General features: G+C 36.0%; 2 protein-coding genes across 2 annotated transcripts; one reads left to right on the forward strand and one right to left on the reverse strand.

Annotated features, from left to right (window-relative positions):
* The first annotated feature begins 4,707 nt into the window (after positions 1–4,707).
* On the forward strand, positions 4,708–9,505 carry LOC133337326 (uncharacterized). The gene is made up of 2 exons (XM_061545560.1): positions 4,708–4,887; positions 8,414–9,505. Exons 1-2 carry the CDS (start codon positions 4,708–4,710, stop codon positions 9,503–9,505), a joined length of 1,272 nt encoding a protein of 423 aa, XP_061401544.1.
* Positions 9,506–19,007: 9,502 nt separating this feature from the next.
* On the reverse strand, positions 19,008–25,643 carry LOC133337327 (uncharacterized; the record flags this gene model as incomplete). Its single annotated transcript, XM_061545561.1, has 4 exons — positions 19,008–20,018; positions 24,363–24,900; positions 24,968–25,323; positions 25,376–25,643. Coding segments are annotated over 4 exons (2,173 nt in total), but the record flags the coding sequence as incomplete, so codon positions are not given.
* Positions 25,644–26,467: the final 824 nt, after the last annotated feature.

Here is a 26,467-nt window from a genome sequence, read left to right on the forward strand (position 1 = left end):
AACCCATTACGACAGAAGAGGGCGGAAATATAACGCTGATCGCTTTGAAATTGTCAATGAATTCCCAGTTATGGTCAAGGACCAAGTCTATAATTTTCGGTGATGAACAGATAATATTTTGGTATGAAATGGACGGAATAATATATATATATATATATATATTTTTTTTGTTGATCGATCTAGCACAGCCCAAGTTTAAAGGAATCTGGGCAAGTAATTTGAAGGACTATACTGAATTTTAATAATATTCGGAAAATATGTCAGTGTAAGGAAGATGTGCTATTGACCTTTAATCGGGCAAGAGGTTGCAAATGTTGCCATGGCCCAAAATAATAATGTAGGGTATAGTATGGTTGGCCCCGTCGGCTCATACCAAAATAAAATTTATTTATTTATTTTTTATTTTTATACCCTTCACAACACTGTGGTACAGGGTATTATGCCTTTGTGCATATGTTTGTAACAGATAGATACATGGTTCCTTTAAATTGCATACAAAGTACAGGTCGCATTTGTGATCCGAATACGATGAAATTTAGCATAGGCCACTTATTTGGCCCAAGGACGAACCCTATTGAAATTGGGAAAAATCGGTTCAGATTTAGATATAGCTCCCATATATAGTTTCGCCCGATGTTAGGTAAATGTTGCACCAAAGTCCCTGAAAATCATTAGATTTGCACGATTTTTGGCATAGCGTACTGAATAATGTCGAGAATGGTGTGTGTTAAGTTTCGTGAAAATCGGTTCATATTTAGATATAGCTCCCATATGTATTTTCGTCGGATTTATGGTAATTGGTGCACCAAAGTCCCTATATATGATATCGATTTGCATCGATATGTATTCGATTTGCACGAAATTTGGTATAGCCTACAGAATTACGTCTAGAGTGATGTCTGCCAAGCTTCGTGAAAATCAGTTCAGATTTAGATATAGCTCCCATATATAGTTTCGCCCGATTTTAGGTAAATGGTGCACCAAAGTCCCTGAAAAATTATTCGATTGACACGAAATTCGTTATAGCCGAATTTTGGTATAGGGTACTGAAATAAGTCTAGAATGATGTGTGCTAAGTTTCGTGAAAATCAGTTCAGATTTAGATATAGCTCCCATATATAGTTTCGCCCGATTTTAGGTAAATGGTGCACGAAAGTCCCTGAAAATCGTTCGATTGGCACGAAATTCGTTATAGCCTTTGAATTAAGTCTAGAATGATGTGTGCTAAGTTTCGTGGAAATCAGTTCAGATTTCGATATAGCTCCCATATATATTTTCGTCCGATTTATGGTAATTGGTGCACCAATGTCCTTATATATCATTCGATTTGCACGAATTTTGGTATAGGGTACTGAAATAAGTCTAGAATTATGTGTGCTAAGCTTCGTGAAAATCGGTTCAGATTTACATACACCTCCTATACATATTTTCGTCCGGTTTTGGCCGATTGATACAAAGTACTGAAGTTAATATAAATTAATATCTGACAAGTTTCCTTGAAATCGGTTCGGATATAGATATAGCTTCCATATATAATTTCGATGTATTCATGGTAATTGTAAACCAAGTAATCAATGGATGTCTGATTGAGATTAAATTTTAAACCGTGAAGCAAACCAAATAGCGTGTGATATAGATACAGATCACATATTTCAGTTCGTTCAATTTCATGTCAATGGTCCTTCAACAAGACGACGTCTGTAAGGATACATATATGTAGAATACACCCACAGTGGTGACGGGTATCATAGAGTCGGCCTAGTCCGACTTTACTACATTACTTACCTTTTTTTTTTTTTTTTGAGTCGATCTAGCACAACCCAAGGTGAAATGAATCTGGACAAGTAATTTGTAGGGTTGTAATGAATTTTAGTGTACTTTTGACCTCTAACGATAACGAATTTCCCTCTATGTTATCGATGCAAATAGTAAAATCTAGTAGATTCTTGCATTACGTGAACAGACCAATAGTGTTAAATATTTTTTCGTGGAATAACGTAAGAAGGTTGAATTTGTTAACAATGTTTTTTTTTCGCGGCCTGACATGGCGTGTTTTTTATACCCTTCACCATAGTATGGAGGGTATATTGATTTTGTCATTCCGTTTGTAACTCATCGAAATATTCATTTCCGACCCTATAAAGTATATATATTCTTGATCAGGGTAAAATTCTAAGACTATCTAGCAATGTCAATCCGTCCGTCTGTCCGTCCGTCCGTCTGTTGTAATCACGCTATCTTCTGAAGGAATTGAGATATGGTGCTGAAATTTTGCATAGGATTGTCTTTTGTCTGCAGGCAGGTGAAGTTCGAAGATGGGATATATCGGTCCACATTTAAGCATAGCTCCTATATAAGGGTACCCGCCAAATTTCGGTATTTTGGGGTTCTTAAGAGCGTTTTTCAGCCGAATTCACTGAAATTTGGTACATTAGGTTCTAATTGGGTACTAAATGTCTCCACAAAAAATTATAAGTATAGGTCCACTGTTTCTGGTAGCCCCCATATAACGGCACCTCCTAATTTTCAGTATTTTGGGGTTTTTATCGTATTTTTCTGCCGAATTTGGTGTAATTTAGTATTTTGAGTTTTAATAGGTACCAAATCTCTCCACAAGAAATTATGTATATAGGTCCATTTTTCGGGTAGCCTCCATATAAGGGTACACCCAATTTTCGGTATTTTGGGGTTCTTGAGTGCGTTTTTCAGCCGAATTCGCTGAAATTTGCTAAATTGGGTTCTTATTGGGTCCTAAATGTGTCCACAAAAAATAATAAATATAGGTCCACTTTTTCTGGTAGCCCCCGTATAACGGTACCTCCCAATTTTCAGTATTTTGGAGGTTTCATCGTATTTTTCCGCCGAATTAGCTGTAATTTAGTATTTTGAGTTCTTAGTTGGTACCAAATATAGGTCAATTTTTTCTCATAGCTTCCATATAAAGGTACGCCCAATTTTCGGTATTTTGGGGTTCTTGAGCGCGTTTTTCAACCGAATTTGCTGCAATTTGGTATTTTGTAGTCGTATATGGTAACAAATCTCTCTACCAAAAATTATTAATATTCGCCCCCGTTTTGTGGTAGTCTCCATATAACCCCCTTTTTTATATTAAAATAGTTATCTGATTTTGGTTCTAAGTTTGGTTCTAAGACTCTATTGTAATCATTTCACATGCGGAGGATAGCGAGATCAAAAATTAGAACGTAAGGTTCGATAATGAACTATAGCCGCATTTAGACCTAGCCTCTGTGTGGAGGTTTCAGAAGGAGTGGACCGATATTCCCCATCATCGAATTTGAATTATCAATTAAAAATTTCTGAAATTTGTATTATGTTTTACATAATCCGTTTTTAGACATGTCGGTATAGGTTCACTTTTTGGTATGTTCTTTATATAGTCATTTCTAATACCTGTCAGTATATCTATGGTGGAGGTTATCCAAAGTTCGGCCCAGCCGAAATTAACGCTTTTTCACTTGTTATATTTTCTACGGTCTAACAGAAGGCAATTCGATATATATCCTCAAAAATACCATCTTCTTGTATGTTACAAACAGACATACACAATGCACGTATACATGAACAGTGTGCAAAGGTTATATAAATGTAATAAGGGCTGACATGCTGACAATAAACTATCACATAAACGAGTGAATATTCTGAAGTTATCAATGTCATCTACTAATCATAAACCAACATTCAAGTGGTGTTATTACACATGTCAAATCGATTACGACTTAATCACAACATTATCATCAATTGGTGTAAATTACACACATTTGGCTATGTAATCCCTTTAATAAGAATTAAAATGTTAGTGTCATAAAATAAATGTCTATAGGCAATTAATCATGTTCGCTATTGGAATTTCGGTTATTACCAAAAAGATACGACTGATATACAAATAGTTATAAAATTTGTTTATGCGCTTCAAAATACTCTTGTGTCATCCTTTCGACGGAACTTATAACATCGTCGTGATGCATTTGAAATTGTATATCTGCATTGGACTCTTGTCAAGTCTTATTGTGGCTGATCGATTTAATAGAACGGAATGTGAAAATCTAATAAATGCCATCGCGATAATAATTAAAGATACTAAAATTTCCTATAATTTATTGCTATATGCCAACTACAATAGAACATCGCAGTTGGAGAAATATTATTTTGATGATTTAGTTGATGGAATCGTTCACAATTTAAAAGATAGTACTGTAAATGTCTTTGCGCACTATCAAAAACGATTTCGACGTTTTAAAAGTATTGAGGTTTTGCTGTTCGATGATATTCCATCAATTGAGTAAGTCGGATATTTTTATTTTTCTAGTAGAACATTAAAATAGTTAACAAACTTTTTTTCGTAGCTACTTCTATGCAAATGTCAAAAACAGTGGCTCATCAAATTTATCGCATACCATTATGTATATATCGTATATAACATCGCTGGATGTCAATGCCATATCGTATGTTTTCAAACTGATTTTTCAAATGAGTCTAATAAATGTTGTTCTACTGTTGCCAATATCTCCGGATAATATAATTATGGTTACATATTTCCCATTTACACCAACAACATGTTATAGTGTTCATCCGATTCCCATTAATAGCTATGATCCGAAACGACATCGATGGCAACACAAAAACTATTTTCCTCAAAAATTACGGAATTTTCACAAATGCCCTGTGACCTGTGCCACTTACGAAGAAATGCCCTATTTGGCTTTAAAAGTCAACGAAAGCAACAATGTTGTCACATATTATGAAGGATTTGAAGGTGAACTACTCAAATACACGGCGGATAGTTTAAACTTCACAACGCAAATTCATTGGATGGATCTGGAGGAGATCAATGAGTCATTTAACGATACGGGACTGATATTTAAGGAGGTTAGTGGAAATTTATACATATATATAGGAAAGGCGTAAATTATATTTTTAAGGGTCTAGGAGAGGCGTAGATTTTTTAAATAAAATTTTTAAGAGTCTAGGAGAGGCGTAGATATTTTAAATAATATTTTTAAGGGTCTAGGAGAGGCGTAGATTTTTTAAATAATATTTTTAAGGGTCTAGGAGAGGCGTAGATTTTTTAAATAATATTTTTAAGGGTCTAGGAGAGGCGTAGATTTTTTAAATAATATTTTTAAGGATCTAGGAGAGGCGTAGATTTTTTAAATTATATTTTTATGGGTCTAGGAGAGGCGTAGATTTTTTATATTATATTTTTAAGGGTCTAGGAGCGGCGTAGATTTTTTAAATAATATTGTTAAGGGTCTAGGAGAGGCGTAGATTTTTTAAATAATATTTTTAAGGGTCTAGGAGAGGCGTAGATTTTTTATATTATATTTTTAAGGGTCTAGGAGCGGCGTAGATTTTTTAAATAATATTTTTAAGGGTCCATCCTGGCTATAAACGTCGATTTTTTGTAGAATATTTTCAGAGATATATCCAGGCTATAGACGTGGATTTTTTAAATAATATTTTTAAGGGTCTAGGAGAGGCGTAGATTTTTTAAAAAATATTTTTAAGGGTCTAGGAGAGGCGTAGATTTTTTAAATAATATTTTTAATTCCTAGAAGTGGCGCAGATTTTTTAAATAATATGTTTTTAAGGCCTAGAATTTGCGTAGATTTTTTAAATAATATTTTTAGAGGCGTAGATTTTTTAAATAATATTTTTAAGGGTCTAGGAGAGGCGTAGATTTTTTAAATAATATTTTTAAGGGTCTAGGAGAGGCGTAGATTTTTTAAATAATATTTTTAAGGGTCTAGGAGAGGCGTAGATTTTTTAAATAATATTTTTAAGGGTCTAGGAGAGGCGTAGATTTTTTAAATAATATTTTTAAGGGTCTAGGAGAGGCGTAGATTTTTTAAATAATATTTTTAAGGGTCTAGGAGAGGCGTAGATTTTTTAAATAATATTTTTAAGGGTCTAGGAGAGGCGTAGATTTTTTAAATAATATTTTTAAGGGTCTAGGAGAGGCGTAGATTTTTTAAATAATATTTTTAAGGGTCTAGGAGAGGCGTAGATTTTTTAAATAATATTTTTAAGGGTCTAGGAGAGGCGTAGATTTTTTAAATAATATTTTTAAGGGTCTAGGAGAGGCGTAGATTTTTTAAATAATATTTTTAAGGGTCTAGGAGAGGCGTAGATTTTTTAAATAATATTTTTAAGGGTCTAGGAGAGGCGTAGATTTTTTAAATAATATTTTTAAGGGTCTAGGAGAGGCGTAGATTTTTTAAATAATATTTTTAAGGGTCTAGGAGAGGCGTAGATTTTTTAAATAATATTTTTAAGGGTCTAGGAGAGGCGTAGATTTTTTAAATAATATTTTTAAGGGTCTAGGAGAGGCGTAGATTTTTTAAATAATGTTTTTAAGGGTCTAGGAGGCGTAGATTTTTTAAATAATATTTTTAAGCCTATCCTTAGGCGTGGATTTTTAAATAATATTTTTAAGGGTCTAGGAGAGGCGTAGATTTTTTAAATAATATTTTTAAGGGTCTAGGAGAGGCGTAGATTTTTTAAATAATATTTTTAAGGGTCTAGGAGAGGCGTAGATTTTTTAAATAATATTTTTAAGGGTCTAGGAGAGGCGTAGATTTTTTAAATAATATTTTTAAGGGTCTAGGAGAGGCGTAGATTTTTTAAATAATATTTTTAAGGGTCTAGGAGAGGCGTAGATTTTTTAAATAATATTTTTAAGGGTCTAGGAGAGGCGTAGATTTTTTAAATAATATTTTTAAGGGTCTAGGAGAGGCGTAGATTTTTTAAATAATATTTTTAAGGGTCTAGGAGAGGCGTAGATTTTTTAAATAATATTTTTAAGGGTCTAGGAGAGGCGTAGATTTTTTAAATAATATTTTTAAGGGTCTAGGAGAGGCGTAGATTTTTTAAATAATATTTTTAAGGGTCTAGGAGAGGCGTAGATTTTTTAAATAATATTTTTAAGGGTCTAGGAGAGGCGTAGATTTTTTAAATAATATTTTTAAGGGTCTAGGAGAGGCGTAGATTTTTTAAATAATATTTTTAAGGGTCTAGGAGAGGCGTAGATTTTTTAAATAATATTTTTAAGGGTCTAGGAGAGGCGTAGATTTTTTAAATAATATTTTTTATAAGGCGTGGATTTTTTAAATAATATTTTTAAGGTCTATTAGAGGCGTAGATTTTTTAAATAATATTTTTAAGGGTCTAGGAGAGGCGTAGATTTTTTAAATAATATTTTTAAGGGTCTAGGAGAGGCGTAGATTTTTTAAATAATATTTCTAGACATGTGTGTCTGTCTGTCCCTTTGCCCATTATAATTTTTAAACACGATACCGGCCACAATTATTGACCAATCTTCACGAAATTTTGAATGTAGGATGGGTTCTGCCAATGAAGACCCCTATTGTTTTTGGTAAATATCGTATAATATTTTGGGGATGAAATGGACCAAAACCTTATTTTTATCGTTTTTTCTGGTCGCTCCACAGACCGCAATTATGGCCCGAACATCGCGAAACATCGGGCCAAAGAATAAACATGCCAGTTTTGATAAAGATCGGTCATTATTTAGCGGGTCAAATAGACCCTGACTTTTGTGTGAAAAGTGACAAAATTTGTATTCTATGGCGTATATATTTACTCCTGAAGGACATAGACCTAAGAAGTTTACAGTACATACAAGAGGAGTGGTTGGCCTTTTAGTTGATTCCAATTATATTGTCGTATGTATTCGGATGTGGGAGTTACACATAAATATTTACAGGTACTTACGTATTCAGATATTATTGAGTAACCCATTACCACACTGGAAGGCGGAAATATAGCGCTGATCGCTTTGTTATGGCTAAGGGCAACACTTAAAATTTTCCGTGATGATCAGATAAAATTTTTGGGATGAACGGGACCGAACATTATTTTGTTTTTTTTTTTTTTTTGGGGTTTTTTTTCGAGTTGAACTTTATGCCATAATTGAAAGCCGAACATCACAACACAAATCACGGTGAAGGGAATATGGACCGGTAATTAGAAGGACGGTACTGAACATTAGTAATATTCGGAAAATGTGTCAGTGTAAGGAAGAGATGCTGTTGACCTCTAATCGAGCTAGAGGGTACAACTGTCACGAAATATTGCCCAGGCTCGGAATAAAAATCCGCAGAAAGTTAGAGTTCGTAGTAGTTGTGTAGAGTATCGTATGGTCAGCCCATCCGACTTTACTGCTCCGCTCACTGGTATTTAATATTTTTTTTTTTTTTTTTTTTGGAATAAAATTATAACGAGGTTTCTCTAACCAGTCAAGATCCACACAAGCAACAACATTTGTTAAAACTTTTCAGGAGGTATTAAAAGCCAGAATTGTTAATAAGGAAACATGAATTTTATAATTTACTTAAAAATCGTTAATTATAATTTCTTCCTTCGTTCATTTCAGATCTTTTCCAAATCCGCCGACTTTGCCATTGGCGCTTTCTACTATAAACCGAATTTAAATGAAACATCACCATATTCACAAACAACCTACTATTATCTCTCTTACACCTATTTGGTAGCGAATGTCTTCAATACCTACAGTCCATATGAAAAAATTGCCTATCCATTCCATTTGCAGCTATGGTATTTGATTGGATTAATTCTAACTCTAAGCTCACTGCTCATACTCGGCTGCGAGGCTAGTCAGCGTTGGCGGAAGCTACGCAACTTCATAATTGGTGAGAATAACCACATGCCTCAATATCATCTCTACACATTGGCCCTGGGTGCCACTGTTTCGTCCGCTCAATTGCCACGTTATAATTTTGCACGTTTCCTGCTCGCCTGCTGGCTGCTGACCACCATAGTTATACGCAGTGCCTATCAATCGGGCATGTACGAAATGTTACGCAACAACAAGCATCGCAATCCACCCCAAACCATTGCCGATGTCATCAAGCAGGACTACGTTATTCTGCTGAAAGGTTACCACAAGAGTCTGTTAAGCATTTTGCCCGACATGAAGAAGGTCCGTGAAGTGAACGAAAGCCTGGTCGACGCATTTCCTCAATTGGCCGAGGCCAATGAACGAACGGCCGCCTTTACGCAGTATGAATATTTTGGCTATTTGGGCAAAACTAATTTGGCTACCTGGCGCAAGTTGCATTTGGTCAACGAGCGTATCTACACTCAGCAGCTGACCATGTATGTGCGTTCGCAATCGTATTTGGTGACTGAATTAAATGCACGAATTTCTAATGCCCAGTACTTTGGTTTCATCAACCATTGGGTGAATAAATACTTTGGTCGTCCGACAAATGCCGTGGGCAAGTTCCATCAGAGCAATTCGACTCAGACGAATATTCTGTCGATTAATGAATTGGGAGCTGTGTTCATGATTTTGTTGTGGTTACATTTAGCGGCTGTGGGTGTATTTGTAATGGAATTGCTATGGCATCGATATGAGGCAATGGTTCAACGGTGGGCCATTAAAAATCGCTTTTTTGCATCATTGGCTGTTGTCGTTTCAAATTTTACGGAACATCATAATTAAATAGTGTATCGAAAACTACCAAATTTTCAATAGGTAGTTTTCTATGGAATAATTATGTGTTGCTATTTTGAATAGTTATGCATTTTTTAATCTATATTCGTTTATATTGGAAATCATGTTATCTGCATCTGTATGTATGTTTTGTTTAGTAATAATAAATGCCGATTTAAAGCCAAATGCTTATCCTGTATGCTTATCCAGATGGCTGTACTGATAGATTTCTAGTAAAGTATAGATCAAACAATTTCAGATTTATGCTCGTTGGAAGGTTGACATTTCGCAGTAACAAAATTATTTTGCTGAAAAAATTGACCTATATTTATAATTTTTAGTAGGTAGATTTGCTACCCAATAAGAACTCAAAGTACCAAATTTCAGCGAATTCAGTTAAAAAAACACGCTCAAGAACCTCAAAATACCGAAAATTGGGGGGTACACTTATATGGGAGCTATGCCTAAACGGGGACCGATATATCCCATCTTCGAACTTGACCTGCCTGCAAACAAAATACAACTTTATGCAAAATTTCAGCACCCTATCTCAATTCCTTCAGAAAATAGCGTGATTACAACAGACGGACGGACATGGCTAGATCGTCTTAGAATTTTACCCTGATCAAGATATATACTTTATAGGGTCGGAAATGAATATTTCGATGTATTACACGGAATGACAAAATTAATATACCCTCCATACTATGGTGGAGGGTATAAAAAATGTGTAGATGTTAAATCGCACGATCTAGGCGACCAATTCTGGTCTCCAAAACTCGAAATAACACGACAGGGAAATTAGTGATGCTGCAATTGAATTGTTTCTCTGGCTATATGACATATGGCGCTTTCTTGTTGAAAGTACATGACCACCACATTAATTTCATCAATAATGGGCATTTCATTTCACGATACCGAACAACATGTAATGTTTGCGCTTGACCTGTCTCATTTTCATTGCCTAAAACGTAGAACACACAGTGACACTCTGAGGATGCATTTACTTTCTTTCGGATTATTGACGAAACCATCATGATGGAAATGGACCTCGTCACCGATGATCAGCATTTTCATGCTGTTTCTCCAATACCCAATTAACGATTCAATTCATTTGTGTAGCGCTCCGGACGGGGTCTACCACCACACCAACACAACGCTCAGTTTCTGCCGATCTATATTCCTAGCCTGGATAATATTTCGCTATATTTTCACTCTGTTGACCCATAAGATGTAAACACCTCCTCTGCCGCATCATTTGACCCGCTAAATATCGACCTTTATTATCACGACAACCATTCGAATGGTAATACCAAATAATATTAGAATACATAGACCCGGTAAAATATAAGTGTAACTCTCGCATCCGGGTACGTACACCAATATAATGGGTATCAGTTTAAAGCTCAACCACTCCTCTTGGATATATTGTCAACTTCTCTGCGTCCATTTGATCCGCTATATATTGACCGATTATCATGAAAAGAGCCATACTTATTCTTTGGTCAGATTCACTTTCGTGATGTTGGGGTCGTAATTGTGGCGTCCAGAAAAACAGACCAAAAAATAATGATTTTGGTCCGTTACATTCCCTAAGTATTAACCGATTATTACCAAAAATAATTTGGGTATTCATTGGACAGAACCCGTCCTAAATGCAAAATTTCGGGACGTGTTTACAAATTATAATCGGCAGACGGGCGGACACACATGGCTAGATCGTCTCAGGGTGGCCCAACTAGAACCAAATGTTTACACCCACACAACTATGTTGTCTGGGTATTATAGCTTTGTGCAGTCCCAAAATTTTGTAACGCAGCTAAATATTGGTCCCACCTTTCAATATACCGATCGTCATATCTCGACTAGCTGAGTCGATATAGACATGTGTGTCCGTCCGTCCGTCTGTCCATTATAATTTGTACACACGATACAGGCGACAGTTATGGGCCAATCTTCACGAAATTTTGCAATTAGGATGGGACAACATTGCGAATTTTTTTTCAGGGAGAAGGGAATTGGGCCAAAGAATATCCATGACTGTTTTGAAAAAGATCGCTCACTATTTAGCGGGTTAAAGAAGAACCTGACTTTTGTATGAAAAATTACAAAATATGTATTCTGGGGCTTAACCATTTACTCCTGACGGACATAGACCCGAAAAGTTTATAGTATATCCAAGAGGAGTGGTTGACTTTTAAATTAATACCAATTATTTTGACGTATGTGCTCGGATATGGGAGTTACACTTAAATATTTACAGCTGCCTACGTACTCAACTATTATTTACTGACCCATTACACACTAGAGGGCGGAAATATAGCGCTGATCGCTTTGAAATTTTCCATGAGGCTCCAGTTATGACCAAGGACAACGCCTATGATGATTATGATGAGCATATAATAAATTTGGGATGAAGTAAACCGAACACTTAAATTTATTTATTTATTTATTTTTTTTTTTTTTTTTTTTTGAGGCTATCTATAGGCACCACAGACCCCGTATATCCTTCAATTTGCATGCAATTTGGCACGGTGTACTGAATAGAGTAACAAATTTGTGCACGGTGTGCATAATTTGGACAAGTAATTAGAAGGGCTTTAATGAATATTTGTAATATTTGGTAAATATGTCTGTGTAAGGAAAAGGTGCTGCTGACCTCTATTCGGTCAAGAGGGTGCAAATATCTCAGGCCCGGAATATACGTCCGCAGAAAGTAAGTGTTTAGTGGTAATTGTGTAGGGTATCGTATGGTCGGCGCCGTACGACTATATTGCTCTGTTCAATGTTTATACCCTTCACCACACCATGGTACCGGGTATTATGTCTTTGTGCATATGTTTGTAACAGGCGAAAGGAAACTATATAGACACATGGTTCCTTTTGGGAATATGCATAGAATCACTTTCTCAGTCGATTTATGCTAGGTCGTATTTATGATCCGATTTGGATGACATTTGGCATAACTCACTTATTTGGGCCAAAGACGAACCCTATTGAAATTGGAAAAAATGGGTTCAGATTTAGATATAGCTTCCATATATACCTTCGTCCGATTTAAGGTAATTGGGGCACCTGAATAATGTGTGCTGAGTTTCGTGAAAATCGGTTTCGATTTAGATATAGCTCCCATATATAGTTTTGTCCGATTTTATGAAAATGGTGCCGCGAAATCCCTATATAACTTTCGATTTGCACCACCAAAGCCCCTATATATTTTCGATATGAGCGAAATTTTGCGTGGGGTTCTCAATTGAGTCTAGAAGGACGTGTGCCAAGTTTTGAGAAAATCGGTTCAGATTTATATATAGCTTACATATATATTTTCGCCCGATTTAAGGTAAATGGGGCACCAAAGTCCCTGTATATCCTTCGATTTGCACGAAATTTGGCATAGGGTACTGAATTGAGCCTAGATGATGATGTGTTTCAAGTTTTGTGAAAATCGGTCCAGATTTAGATATAGCTCCCATATATATTTTCGTCTAATTTAATGTAAATTGTGCACCAAAGATACACCATTAGCAGTTTGGCGTACTGAATTACCTAGAATGATGTGTGTTATATTTCGTCAAAATCGGTTCAGACACAATATTCCGATTTTAGGTAAATGGTACACCAAAGTCCCTATATATCCTTCGATTGAACGAAATTTGGCATATGTACTGAATTAAGTCCAGTATGATTTGTGTAGTTTCAGAGAAATTTTGTGTATTTTTCTGTATTTTTATTTACACTTGATGTTGATGTTGTTCTGCATGTTCAAGGGGATTTTCGTGTCTTTGAGATTGATATATGTTCCTTCCATAGCTCGTATGTTAAGTTTCGAGAAAATCGAGTTAGATTTAGATTTATGTTAGTTAAATTTCATGTCGAAAAGGCGACGTCTTTTAGGATACATATGTAGAATATATTCAAAGTGGTGAAGTGTATCATATAGTCGGCCCAGTCCGACTTTACTTCTTTCCTTACTGTTTTTTTATAATATGGCCAATTCCCATTTGAAAATACACATTTATTCCAAATTTAATTAACTGTTTATATCGTAATAGAATTTAGGTTTACTAACGGTATGACAAGCTCAATACACAATTTCCCTTCAACAAAGTATTGAAGAAAATTCTATAAAATTGATATATTTTAACCGGATCTTAAATACCTCCCCTTAAACGTTAATGGTTAGTGTTAATTATTCTCTATTGGCATTTGTGAAGACAAAAGAAATCGTGTTATCATTTAAATTTAAAATTCCAATGAACCACAACTACTGATTGCTTAACTTGACATCCGCACATCACGAACTGAATGCGGATATATGACTTCGGTAATAAATTTTAATTGAATACGTCAATGGAAAACATTTTTCAAATTCGTATTCTTATTAAATACATTTTAGACATTTAGCCCCATTTTTTGCTATAATTCCCAGTCTCCAATTCCAATTCTTTATAATTAGTTCTAGCAACCAAACATTAGCAATAGCATTACACACACTCACTCTCACAAAGGGCCCCTAGGTGGAATCTAAATCTATGGACACTCCAATTATATCTGACCCGTGGTACACAATTTCCCGTGAACAGACAAATGTGGACGCATTTCGAAACAAACATCCATGACTACAAATTTAAAAAAACAGGGAAGTAGGGAGGGCAACAGAGAGAGATGGAGTGAGTGAGCGTGCAAATGCTCTACAAATGTTAAACATCGTAATCCGGTATCACCACAAAACGTTTGTACGATTCGACATACACAAACACACACACACACATCCAATCATATATAGATGTCGTTACAGATGTGAAGTTTTCCAAATTCATGTTAGGTATGATGATACACCAGAGGTGGCTTTCACTGCCGATGTCGTTGTTGTTGTTAATGCTGCTGTTGCTGTTGTTGTTTTGCACAATACATTCAAGCGGAAATGAAGAATTGTGAATCTTAAAACGTTAGGCATATTGGCAACATTTCCGGTCAGTGAACATCATACAATCGTCCACATTGCTGCTACTGCTGTTGCTTCTATCCTGCCCCAACTGATAGCGGCGCATAATGAATAATTCGGGAATTTTGGAAACTGGAAATTAATTCCACAACCTGGTTGAATTGCTTGCTAGTCAGTGAACAGCGAATGTTTAGATATCTCTGTGTATGGCTCAAAATTTGTATCGGCTTTTAATTCGAATTTTGTTGCATGAATTAAATCAGCGGCTATATTGGCATTCTGCCCTGACTTGTTTCATGTTGCATGGGTGATGTTGGTTTTGCCGAATCGTTTGAATTTGTTGCAAATTCGTGGTCATAAAACTGACTTTTAATCACTTAACGATTTGTTGGGCCGCAGCAAAGTGAATGCTTTCAATGACTATGAAATTATCATTGCAATTTTGATGAAGGTTTGAAATGGGGTGGGGATCAGAAATGTTAACTGATTTATTCAAGGAGTATTTAGTTCGAACGGAATACCATTTTGATTTCATGGAAAAAAAGTATTCTTTGAAGACATTTATGCTCGCAGATTAACTACAATGGAGAAAGCGTTAAGTTTACACCACCAACAAATTTTAGCAATCTTTAATGGGGATATTTCTAAAGTCTCAAAACCCCAATACATGTCTATAAAATCCTCAAAATACTGAAATTTAGAAGGCAATGTTATGTGAGTTTATATCTAAATTGGGAACAATATTGATCACATCGGGTAGGAATTAGCTAATATTTGGAGTTTTCTGAGGGTCTACGCCTAATTAATCTCTTAGTTTTGTATCTCAATACCTTCCTTCACGCTAAATATTAAAAAAAAATACCGAAAATCGAAAGGTGCCATTTTATGGGGCTAGGCCAAAATCGGCCTATATGTTTCATTGTCGAACCTGACGTTCTAGTTTTTTTATCACGATATCCTCCGAAGGTATAAACTGACAACTCCGAGTACAGAATATACCCTATAGAATACGTCTATATGGGGACAACTCCAACACGCGGAAGAAATCGGTTAACTAATTATACCCTACACAACTATGTTATCAGGGTATAATAGCTTTGTGCAGCCCCAAAAGTTTGCAGCGCCGGAGGTTACTAGACCCACCTTTAAGTATACCGATCGTAATATCTCGACTAGCTGAGTCGATCTAGACATGTGTGTTCGTCCGTCCGCCTGTCCATTATAATTTGTAAACACGATTCAGGCCACAGTTATGGACCAATCTTCACGAAATTTTGCATGTAGGATGGGTTCTGCCCAATGCAGACCACTATTTTTTTGGTAAAGATCGGTTAATATTTAGGGACCAAATACTTAATTTTGTAGGTTTTTTTTTTTTGTTTGATCGCTCTAGAAGCCGCAATTATGGTCCGAACATTGCGAAAATTTACGCGGAGAAGGGGATCGGGCCAAAGAATAAGCATGCCTGTTTTAATAAAGATCTGTTATTATTTAGCGGGTCAAATGGACCCCGACTTAGACCCGAGAAGTTGATAGTATATCCAAGAGGAGTGGTTGACCTTCGTATGTACTTGGATGTGGGAGATACTCTTAAATATTTACAGGAGATTACGTATTGATATAGTATTCAGTAACCCATTACCACACTAGAGGGCAGCAATATAGCGCTGATCGCTTTTAAATTTTCCATGAGGATCCAGGTATGGTCAACTACTACGGCTATAATTTTCGGTGATGATCAGATACTAATTTTGGGATGAATTAGACCGAAAACTTAATTTTTGGTGTTTTTTTCTATATCTATAGGCCACAATTGAAAGCCGAACATCACAACCCAACCCACCGTGAATGGAATCTGTACTCAATATTAGTAATATTTGTTGACCTCTAGTCGGTCAAGAGGGTGCAAATATCGCGAAATATTGCCAAGATCAGAATATAAAACCCCAGAATGTTAGATTTTCGTGGAATTTGTGTAGGGTATCATATGATCGGTCCCGTCCGACTATACTGCTCCGCTCACTGGTTTAATATAGATAAGTGATGTTTTACTTGTTTATATTAAATCAGGTAGTTATACCCACCACAATGTGAAGTGCATTCAAAATTTCTTAAACTGGGGTTCTATCAAAACTTGACACTATATAAACACGGCACAAATTTGTATCGCTGTCAGTCTTTCAGATCTCAATTACAGCCTCATCGGTTGGAAAATTCGGCTAAAATCTACAAAATACCGAAAATGGGATGATAACATTTTAGGGTAGCTATACCGAACCGTAAACTCACATTGATAATTTTTGGTAGGTGTCAACCATAAGAATTTGATAAATCAAAATAGAGCGAATTCGATTGAAAAACATGTTCTAACCCCACAAGATTTCGAATAATGGCTGTAGGGGGGCTACCCGAAAGCTTGGGCCAATATTGACTATTTTGGTAAGGAGATCGTATACTCAATATATAATGACAACTAATTTGGCTGTAGGTCCTCAAAATTACCAAAATTAGGAATGTAGCGTAATATTATTCCCTAAAAAGTGAACCAATATTGATCATGTTTAATACCAAGATTTGACACCTCATGAGAACATGAAAATCAAATCTGAGCCAATTCGTTTAAAAACGTGCCCAAAACCTCCAAAAACCGACTTAATGGGGTAGGGAGAGGATCCCAAATAATTAATTGCTCCCAAATTAGTTGACACATGGGCTCAGGTAACGATAATAGGTTGTGCAAAGTTTGGTTCAAATCAGATAGCAAAACCTTCACTATTTTGTGGAGAGGTTCCCAATTTTCTAACTTCAACCAAGTTTTGAAAAAGTATTACAGTGGATGAAATCGGTGAAATGTCTTTGTGCATATGTTTGTAACAAGCAAATGGAAACGAGATAGACACATGGTTCCTTTTGAGAATATGCCCAGAATCACATTCTGATTCGATTTATTTATGTCCGTCTGCCCGTCCGTCCGTCTGTAGATGTTAAAGTGTAAACAAAATACAGGTTGCATTTATGATCCGATTTGAATGAAATTTGGCACAAGTCACTTATTTGGCCCAAGGACGAACCCTATTGAAATTGAGGGAAATCGGATCAAATTTAGATATAACTCCCGTATATAGTTTGGTCCGATTTTATGTAAATGGTGCACCAAAGTCCCTACATATCTTTCGATTTGCACGAAATTGTGCATAGTGTACTGAATTGAGTATTGAATAACTTATATTAAGTTTCGAGAAAATTGGTTCGGATTTAGATATAGCTCCCATATATAGTTTCGTCCGATTTTATGTATATGGTACACCAAAGTCCTTATATATCATTCGATTTGCAAGAAATTTGGCATAGGGTATTGAATTAGGTCCAGAATCAGGTCTGGAATAATGTGTATTAAGTTTCATGAAAATCGGTTCAGATTTAGATATAGCTCCCATATATATCTTCGTCCGATTTAAGGTAAATGGTGTAACAATGTCCCTATATATCTTTCGATTTGCACGAAATTTGGCGCAGCGTAGTGAATTATGTCTAGAATGATGTGTGCTAAGTTTCATGAAAATTGGTTCAGATATAGATATAGCTCCCATATATATTTTCGTCCGATTTAAGGTAAATGGTGCGCCAAAATCCCTATATATCTTTTGATTTGCACGAAATTTGGCATAGTATACTGAATTAGGTCTAGAATGACGTGTGTTAAGTTTGGTGAAAATCGGTTGAGATTTAGATTTGGCTCCCATATATATTTTCGTCCGATTTATGTTTCGATTGGCTCGAAATTTGGTACAGCATACTGAATAGAGTCTAGAATGATGTGTGCTAAGTTTCGTGAAAATCGGTTTAGATTTAGATATGGCTCCCATATATTTTCTTCCGATTGGTGGAGCACGAATACCCCTATATTTTCTTCCATTTGCACGGTTCAACGAGGAGCATCTGTTCTATATACACGTGATAAAATTGTGGACGGCACTTTGTGCTGCAGCAAATATGCCACCGTTGCTCAAATGGAACACCAAAGAATCAAAGTCTCCCCTATTGACATGGCATTTTCATAGATTTCAGAATGGTATCTTTATGGGGTTTTGTAATATGTTCAAATATCTGTGTACATCGCACATTTTATTCCGGCTGATTACATCTCAAATGCCATAAAAATATGATATGTTTGTTTTATCTACAGGATATACAATATCCTGTAATATATTAGCGCCTCTTGTATGTACCTATAGTGTTGAAGTTCCCCGTCCGACTTTTGAGTTTTCCTTACTGGTTTATTTTTATAAAAATTATGATTTATAAATTATTGTGGAAATATTTCCAATTAGTCGTTATACCCGTGGATTAAATATATTTGCAGATAATATTAAGGATAATTTTGGAGCTCATATATTTCATAAATATTATTTCAAGCAGTATTACTGCCTGTGTATTAAAAATCCTGGATTACGGAAAATTTTGAAGTGGTAAGATATTGTGGTAATTTATAAAAATAAAGTTAGAATATAATATTTGTAATTATTTGTATTTTCTGTTTATTTATATCTTAAAATTTCACTACAATATTTTTTTACAATAAAATAAAATTATTTCCAAACAAAATACAATCGATGCCACACACATAAGGGCTAGATATGTTACAAATACCCCCGTGACTTTTGAAAATTCCACCGCCACAAAATTGACATCAGTGGGTGCATCAAAATAACTTACATCTAAACTTTGTCTGGCCCAAAAATCTATTAGACCCATACTCCGCAAATTCATAAGCAAAAAATTAATACGATTTATCAGAAATGAATGTTTTGAAAAATACATTGTTATATGCTGGGTGAAAATCTTCTCGGGTAGAGCAAAAAATACTCCTCGTTTATTTTCCTCTGTGGCATGATAAGTTAAAAAATCCATTGGTGATATGCCCGACAAACAATTCCCCTCCCTCGTATTCTCTTCCATATAGAAAAATGTACTCTGCTCTGAGGTGTTTTTGATTTTAATCACTTCGATGAGGCCCTCTTGTATTCTCGGTACCGTGGCAATGGAATCATAAGTACCCTCTGTGGTTACCAACTTACAACCCTTGGCTATTAAATCTGACAGACTTTGTGGTGGATCATGATATAAATTTCCCTTCAACAGTTGAAATAACAGCGACTGATAAGCGGTACGCATCAATAGCCCATAGACATCCCATAGTATTAGAACAAATCGTGTAAAATTTGTTCTCGGCTGTTCGGCTATACTCTGTCCAAAAAATACCTTAACAATATTTGTCACAGGAGTCGTGGGTCTTGGATGACCGAGTATTACTTGTACAAATTGAGATTTCTGATATTTAAATTGTAACAGGTAGCCGATTGTCATCACCAGTTGTATACTTAAAATTAAGCAAAGCCATGTCTTGTCATCGAAGGCGAATACTAAAATTTCGAGAGATGTATATGGTTGTGCCGTTCGTAGAAATCCATATATTTGCCATGTCTGGTAGTAGGGTAATGCCGCCGTCATCATTTGTGATCTCTCCAGGGTGTAGCGAAATGAACCCAAACTGAAATCTGCAATGCGTTCTTGTAACTGTAAGAAAAGAAAAATATACAACAAATTAAAAGCAATAGTCCAGGAGTCCAAAGATTTCTTAAATAATATATCTAAATCTGAATTGATTTCAACAGAACTTAACACATGCCATTCTTTGGCAAATTATATTTACTAGTTTATAAAATATTGACCTTCGTGGGGAGGTGCCAGACTTTATAAAGATAATAAGTTGTGCAAAGTTTGTTTCCTTCCATTCGCCTGATATTTGTAAATATATAAAACTCTTACCATTTTTGGGGGTTCCAGAAGGAGAGCACCAATGTTCCCTTCTTCGGACTTGATTTAGACTTAGTAAAAAATAATGGGCTGTACAAAGTTTGGCCCAAATCGGATATTTCGTTCACATTTCTAAACCTTCAAAACATTTTTTAATTCACGTGTTCTGCTACCCCATCAATATTTTAAACAAAACATATTTTAAACAATCTTCAAGTTTGTCTACACCATTACAATACAGTCAATAAGCCAAAAATGCTGTACACCTTCAAAAATTTTTTTAAAAATTCGAAAAACTAATTACACCTTCAAAATATTTTTAAACTGGGCCGACCATACGATACCCTACACAACTACCACTGAGCTCTAAGATTCTGTGGTTTTACGTTCCGAAGGTAATATTTCGCATTCTATTCAACTATTTTCTGCGACGTCTTTTCTGAATTATCATAAAAAAACAGTGAGCATAGCAGTAAAATCGGACGAGCCGAACATATGATACCCTACACAACAACCAAGGAGCGCTCAGTTTCTGCCGATCTATGTTCCAAGCCTGGGTAATATTTCCCAATATTTCCACTTTCTTTATCCATTACATGTCAATAGCTCGTCTGTAGCATCATTGGACCCGCTAATTATTATGGGCAGGTGGACGGACATACATGTCTAGATCGACATCAGCTAGTCGAAATATGATGATCGGCATATTAAAAAGTTGGTGTAGCACCAATATTTCGCGGCTTTACAAAATTTTGGGGTCACACAAAGCTATAATACCTTTACAGCATGTTGTGTATGATATGAAAACGAACGAGGCCGGCTTCACCTTCAGGAAATACTTTTTTAAAATCCACAACACCTCATCAACAAAAAAAATCTTAAAAACCCACGAGTCCTCCTCGAGGTGTTTTTTTTATTCAAAAACTTTAGTTCGGAAATCCACGAGACCTTCTACACCATCTTACAACATTTTAAAAATTCATAATCATTGCTAAATCCTCAAAAACCAATTTTAACCAGTAAGGAAAGTAGTAAAGTCGGACTGGGTCGACTATATGATACCCTTCACCACTTTGGGTATATTGTACATATGCATTTAATTTGATTCGGTCAGATTTAGAGTCGTCTGCGCACCATGGGACAAATTTATGGAAAACGATTTATAAAAAAATTGATACACGCTATTCGGTACACCGCGCTGTTAAAAATTTTATTTCAATCAGACACCCGTTCGAAATACATATGGAAGCTATGGCTGCATCTGCGCCAATAAAAAAAAAAACACAATAAAGTCATTCAAGTCTCAATTTGATACGTTGTGCAAAATTTCGTGTTAATCGGACAAACATTAGGAGTTTGGCGCAGCATTTATGTAAATTCGGACGAATATATTTGTATATGTCGGCGCTATATCCAAATCTGAATCGATTTTTCCGAAACTTACCGCACATCATTCTAGACTCAATTCAGTACGCTATACCAGATTTCGTGCAAATCAAGAATATGTAAGATTTTTGCACCGTGCAAATCGAAAATATATATAGGGAAACTTACCACACATCTTTGGCAGACTGAATTTACGCTATGCCAAATCGGCAAATCGAAATATATATATGGGAGCTATATCTAAATCTGAATCGATTTTCATGAAATTTAACACACATCGTTCTAGACTTAATTCTGTACGCTATGCCAAATTTCGTGCTCATTGAAAGACATATAGTGGCTTTGCTGCACCATTTACAAAAAATCGGACGAAAATATATATGGGAGCTATATCTAAACTCACCACACATTCTAGACTCAATTCAGTACGCTATACAAAATTTCGTGCAAATCGAAATATATATTGGGACTTTGGTCCACTATTTACCTAAAATAGGGCAAAGCTATATATGGGAGCTATATCTAAATCTGAACCGATTTTCTCAAAACATTTCACACATCATTCTAGACTTAATTCAGTACGCTATGCCAAAATCCGTGCAAATCAAAAGATTTCCAGGGACTTTAGTGGACTATTTACCTAAAATCGGGCGAAGCTATATATGGGAGCTATATCTAAATCTGAACCGATTTTCACGAAACTTAATACGCATCACTCTAGACATCATTCAGTACGCTATGCCAAATTTCGTGTAAATCGAAATATATATTGGGACTTTGGTGCACAATTTACATAAAATCGGACGAAAATATATATGGGAACTATATCTAAAGCTGAATCGATTTTCACGAAACTTGACAGACATCATTCTACCTTATTCATTACGCTGTTCCACATTTCATGCAAGTCGAAAATTTCCAGGGACTTTAGTGGACTATTTACCTAAAATCGGGCGAAGCTATATATGGGAGATATATTTAAATCTGAAGGAAACTAAACACACATCATTCTAGGCTCAATTCAGTACGCTGTGTCAAATTTCGTGCAAATCGAAAGATATTTAGGGACTTTGGTACACAATTAACCTTAAATCGGACCAAAATATACATGAGAGCTATATCTAAATCTGAACCGAGTTTTCCCAATTTCAATAAAGTTCGTCCTTGGGCCAAACAAATGAGCTGTGCCAAATTTCATCGAATTCGAATCAAAAATGCGACCTGTACTTTGTTTACAATTTAACATGGACAGACGGACGGACATGCATAAATCGACTCAGAAAGTGATTCTATGCATATTCTCAAAAGGAACCATGGGTCTATCTCGATTATTTTTGCCTGTTACAAAAATATGCACAAAGACATTATACCTTGTACCACAGTGTGGTGAAGGGTATAAAAATCAAAGAGTCCTGCTATTAAATATATTAAAATACCTCCAAGCTCAGATAGTTCAAATACTATTTTTCAAAATTCGTGAGTCCAGGTACACTTTCAAAACACACGAGTCCTTCTACAACTACAAAAACTATTTCGTAAAAATTAAATAGTCCTGTTACAACTTTAAATGACATAGTTTTATCCAGTGAGCGGAGCAGTATAGTCGGACTAGGCCGATCATATGATTGGCATGGATCATATGATCATGGATATCTAATTTTCTGTGCTTGGGCAATATTTCGCGATATTTGCGCCATCTTGGCCGACTAGAGGTCAAAAAATATTACTAATATTCAGTACAGATTCCCTTCACCGTGGTTTGTGTTGTGATGCTCGGCTTTCACGAACATCTATTGTGTCCTATAGATCGACTCGAAAAAAACACAAAACTAGTTTTCGGTCGAATTCATCCCAATACCGAAATGTATATACGTTGTCCTTGACAATACCTGGATCCTCATGGAAAATTTCAAAGCGATCAGCGCTATATATCAGCGCTCTATATGTGAATACGTAAGCACCTGTAAATATGTATGTTTAACTCCCACATTCGAGAGAATACGACAATATTCTTTTTGGATATACTATCAACTTCTCGGGTCTTTGTCCTTCAGGGGTAAATATATACGCCACAGAATACAAATTTTGTAATTTTTCACACAAAAGTCCGGGTCCATTTGAACCGCTAAATATTGACCGATCTCTATCAAAACAAGCATGCTTATTCCTTGGCCCGATCTCCTTCTCCATGTAAAAATTCGCGATGTTTGGACCATAATTGCGGTCTTTGGAGCGACCAGAAAATTAGACAAAATAAAGTTTTTGGTCCATTTCATCCCCCAAATATTGACTGATCTCTACCAAAAACAATAGGGGTCCTCATTGGCCAGAACCCATCCTGCATGCAAAATTTCGTGCAGATTGTATCGTGTTTACAAATTATAATGGACAGACGGACAGACACACATGTTTAGATTCAGCTAGGCGAGATATGATCGGTATACTTAAAGGTGGGTCTAGGACTAATATTTCGCGGCGTTACAAATTCTTGGGGCTGCACAAAGCTATAATACCCTGACAACCTAGTTGGGTAGGGCATGAAAATTACATAATAAAATAAATAATATAAAATTACAAATGCATAAAAATAAAATTTAAGCATCCTACTACTGCTTCAAAGAATATTTTTAAGAGATATGTTTCTTCCTGAATAAATTTAACGAGCTCTGCTACTTCTTGAAATAATTACATCTTTTGTTTTCTAGTTAATCTACTTACCATTCTCAGTGCGCCCGTTGTTGTACCATTCTCCAATACCTTTCCACGTTGTTCATTATTTGGTGGCTCCTTCATATCTAATGTGAAATTCAACTTTCCAACCAAAACCCATAATAGGTCAGCTTCAAAATAGCCAATTTCATAAAATCCAATTGAATTGCGATGATAACTCAGGTAGGGTGGGGTATCCCAAACGGCCACAGTGATGGGGCATTGATGTAAATTTCCCATTTTCTCAGGGAAAATATTCTTTTGCAATGGCTTCAACCATGCCCCCAGAAAACTATTAATATGTTTTACATGAACCAATTTGCAGGATACGTTATCGTAAAACGGATAATAAGTTAAGGCTTCAACACTACCCGTGCGGGTATTTACTATGACCACCGTGACATTTATAATATAATTTTGCCAAAAGTAAGCGAAAATATCTTGTAACTGCTCCTCGAGATTTGGAAACCGTGAGGCATTCATCAGATAGACCAAATAAAATTCCTGAATATCATAATCGCGGGTATTATGGCCAGGATCTAAACGCCTGAAAAAAATTGTAACAGATTTTTTAACAAAACCCTTAAACAGAATTGAAAATAACTCAACGATACCTTAAAGCCTCCACACTATCCACCACAATTAGATTGTATTTGCGATTAAATGAGGGACCCCGTTGCCCATGCAAATTCTCCACTTCCACCTTAATCGAATTCAGACACAGCAACACATTATTGATGAAGTCTCGAATGTGCGGCTGCAGAATTTTCTCCTCGATATTGGTGCTCAGCATGAAACTGTTCGATTGCTGGGCAAAATAATCAGCAACAATGCTGCAGCATGCGGCAATGGCATGTTGCAAAAGTACAGGTAATTCCGGGTCAGGGAAATTTTGCATAATTGATAAATTATGATGATGGGGATGCTGTTGTTGTGCCAGCTGTTTGTCGTCTTGTTGTTCGTGGCTCCCCTGATGTTGTTGTTCTTGTATTCGTTCCTGTTGCTGTTATCCTTGTTGGCGCTCTTGTTCTTGTCTTACACAAATGACCATCGCCATCATACTCAATGTCACGGAAAATATTGCTAAACGCATTATCATCAACATCGACGTCGTAGTCGTCCTCGGCATCACCATCGCCATCAGTGAAATGTGTGTTGGCCCCAACCACCAAACGTTTACAAAAGTTTACCAAGTCTAAACGACTTCCGCCACGCTGCTCGGTTAGTTGTTCGCCAACAAAACTCAAAGTGAAAACTGATTTGAACTCGGTATTGCTTTGGTTTCCTTTTCTAGTTTGCACATTGTTCGCATTGTTTGCAACACTTTAGTGACTGCAATTCAATGTGTGCTGGGGTGTGTGTGTGTGCGTATGTCCGTGTACTCGGGGCGTATTTATGACTTTTGATGGTATTGACTTTTGCATGTGCCTGTCAGTTAATAGGGATAACTTCAGGGCACACAATTTCAGTGGGGTAGATGTGGGGATTTATATTCCTTTTTATACCCTTCAGCACACTGTGGTAGAGGGTATTATGACTTTGTGCATATGTTTGTAACAGGCAAAAGGAATCGAGATAGACCCATGGTTCCTTTTGAGAATATGCATAAAATCACTTTCTGAGTCGATTTATGCATGTCCATCCATCTAGTACAGGACGCATTTATGATCCGATTTCGATGGAATTTCGCACAGTTCACTTATCTGGCCCAAGGACGAACCCTAAGTCTATATATTTCGATTTGCACGAAATTTCGCACAACGTACTGAATAAAACATGGAATGATGTATGCACAACACAACTATGTTGTCAGGGTATTATAACTTTATGCAGCCCCAAGAGTTTATAACGCCGCAAAATATTGGCCCTAGACCCACCTTCAAGCCATATCTCAAATATCTGAGTCCATAAATGTTTATCCGTTCGTTCCTCTGTCCATTATAATTTCTAAACACGTATATAGCGTTATTTTACGTGAAGAAGGGGATCGGGCCTTTAAATTGATACCAATTATATTGTCGTACATACTCGAATGTGGGAGTTACACAATCGAAACGATATGTAGACCACAATAAGAAGCCGAACATTACAACACAACCCACGTTGATGGGAAT

This window comes from Musca vetustissima, unplaced genomic scaffold, assembly GCF_032173495.1.
Source record: "Musca vetustissima isolate MV318-11 ecotype Yass unplaced genomic scaffold, APGP_CSIRO_Mvet_v1 utg31069, whole genome shotgun sequence".
NCBI lineage: Eukaryota > Metazoa > Arthropoda > Insecta > Diptera > Muscidae > Musca > Musca vetustissima.

Bases quoted from the DNA above. Each gene is read 5' to 3' on its own strand.
- LOC133337326 (XM_061545560.1), top strand. From the start codon at position 4,708: ATGCCCTATTTGGCTTTAAAAGTCAACGAAAGCAACAATGTTGTCACA. The intron at 4,888-8,413 runs GTTAGTGGAAAT...CGTTCATTTCAG, and splicing joins CGGGACTGATATTTAAGGAG to ATCTTTTCCAAATCCGCCGA.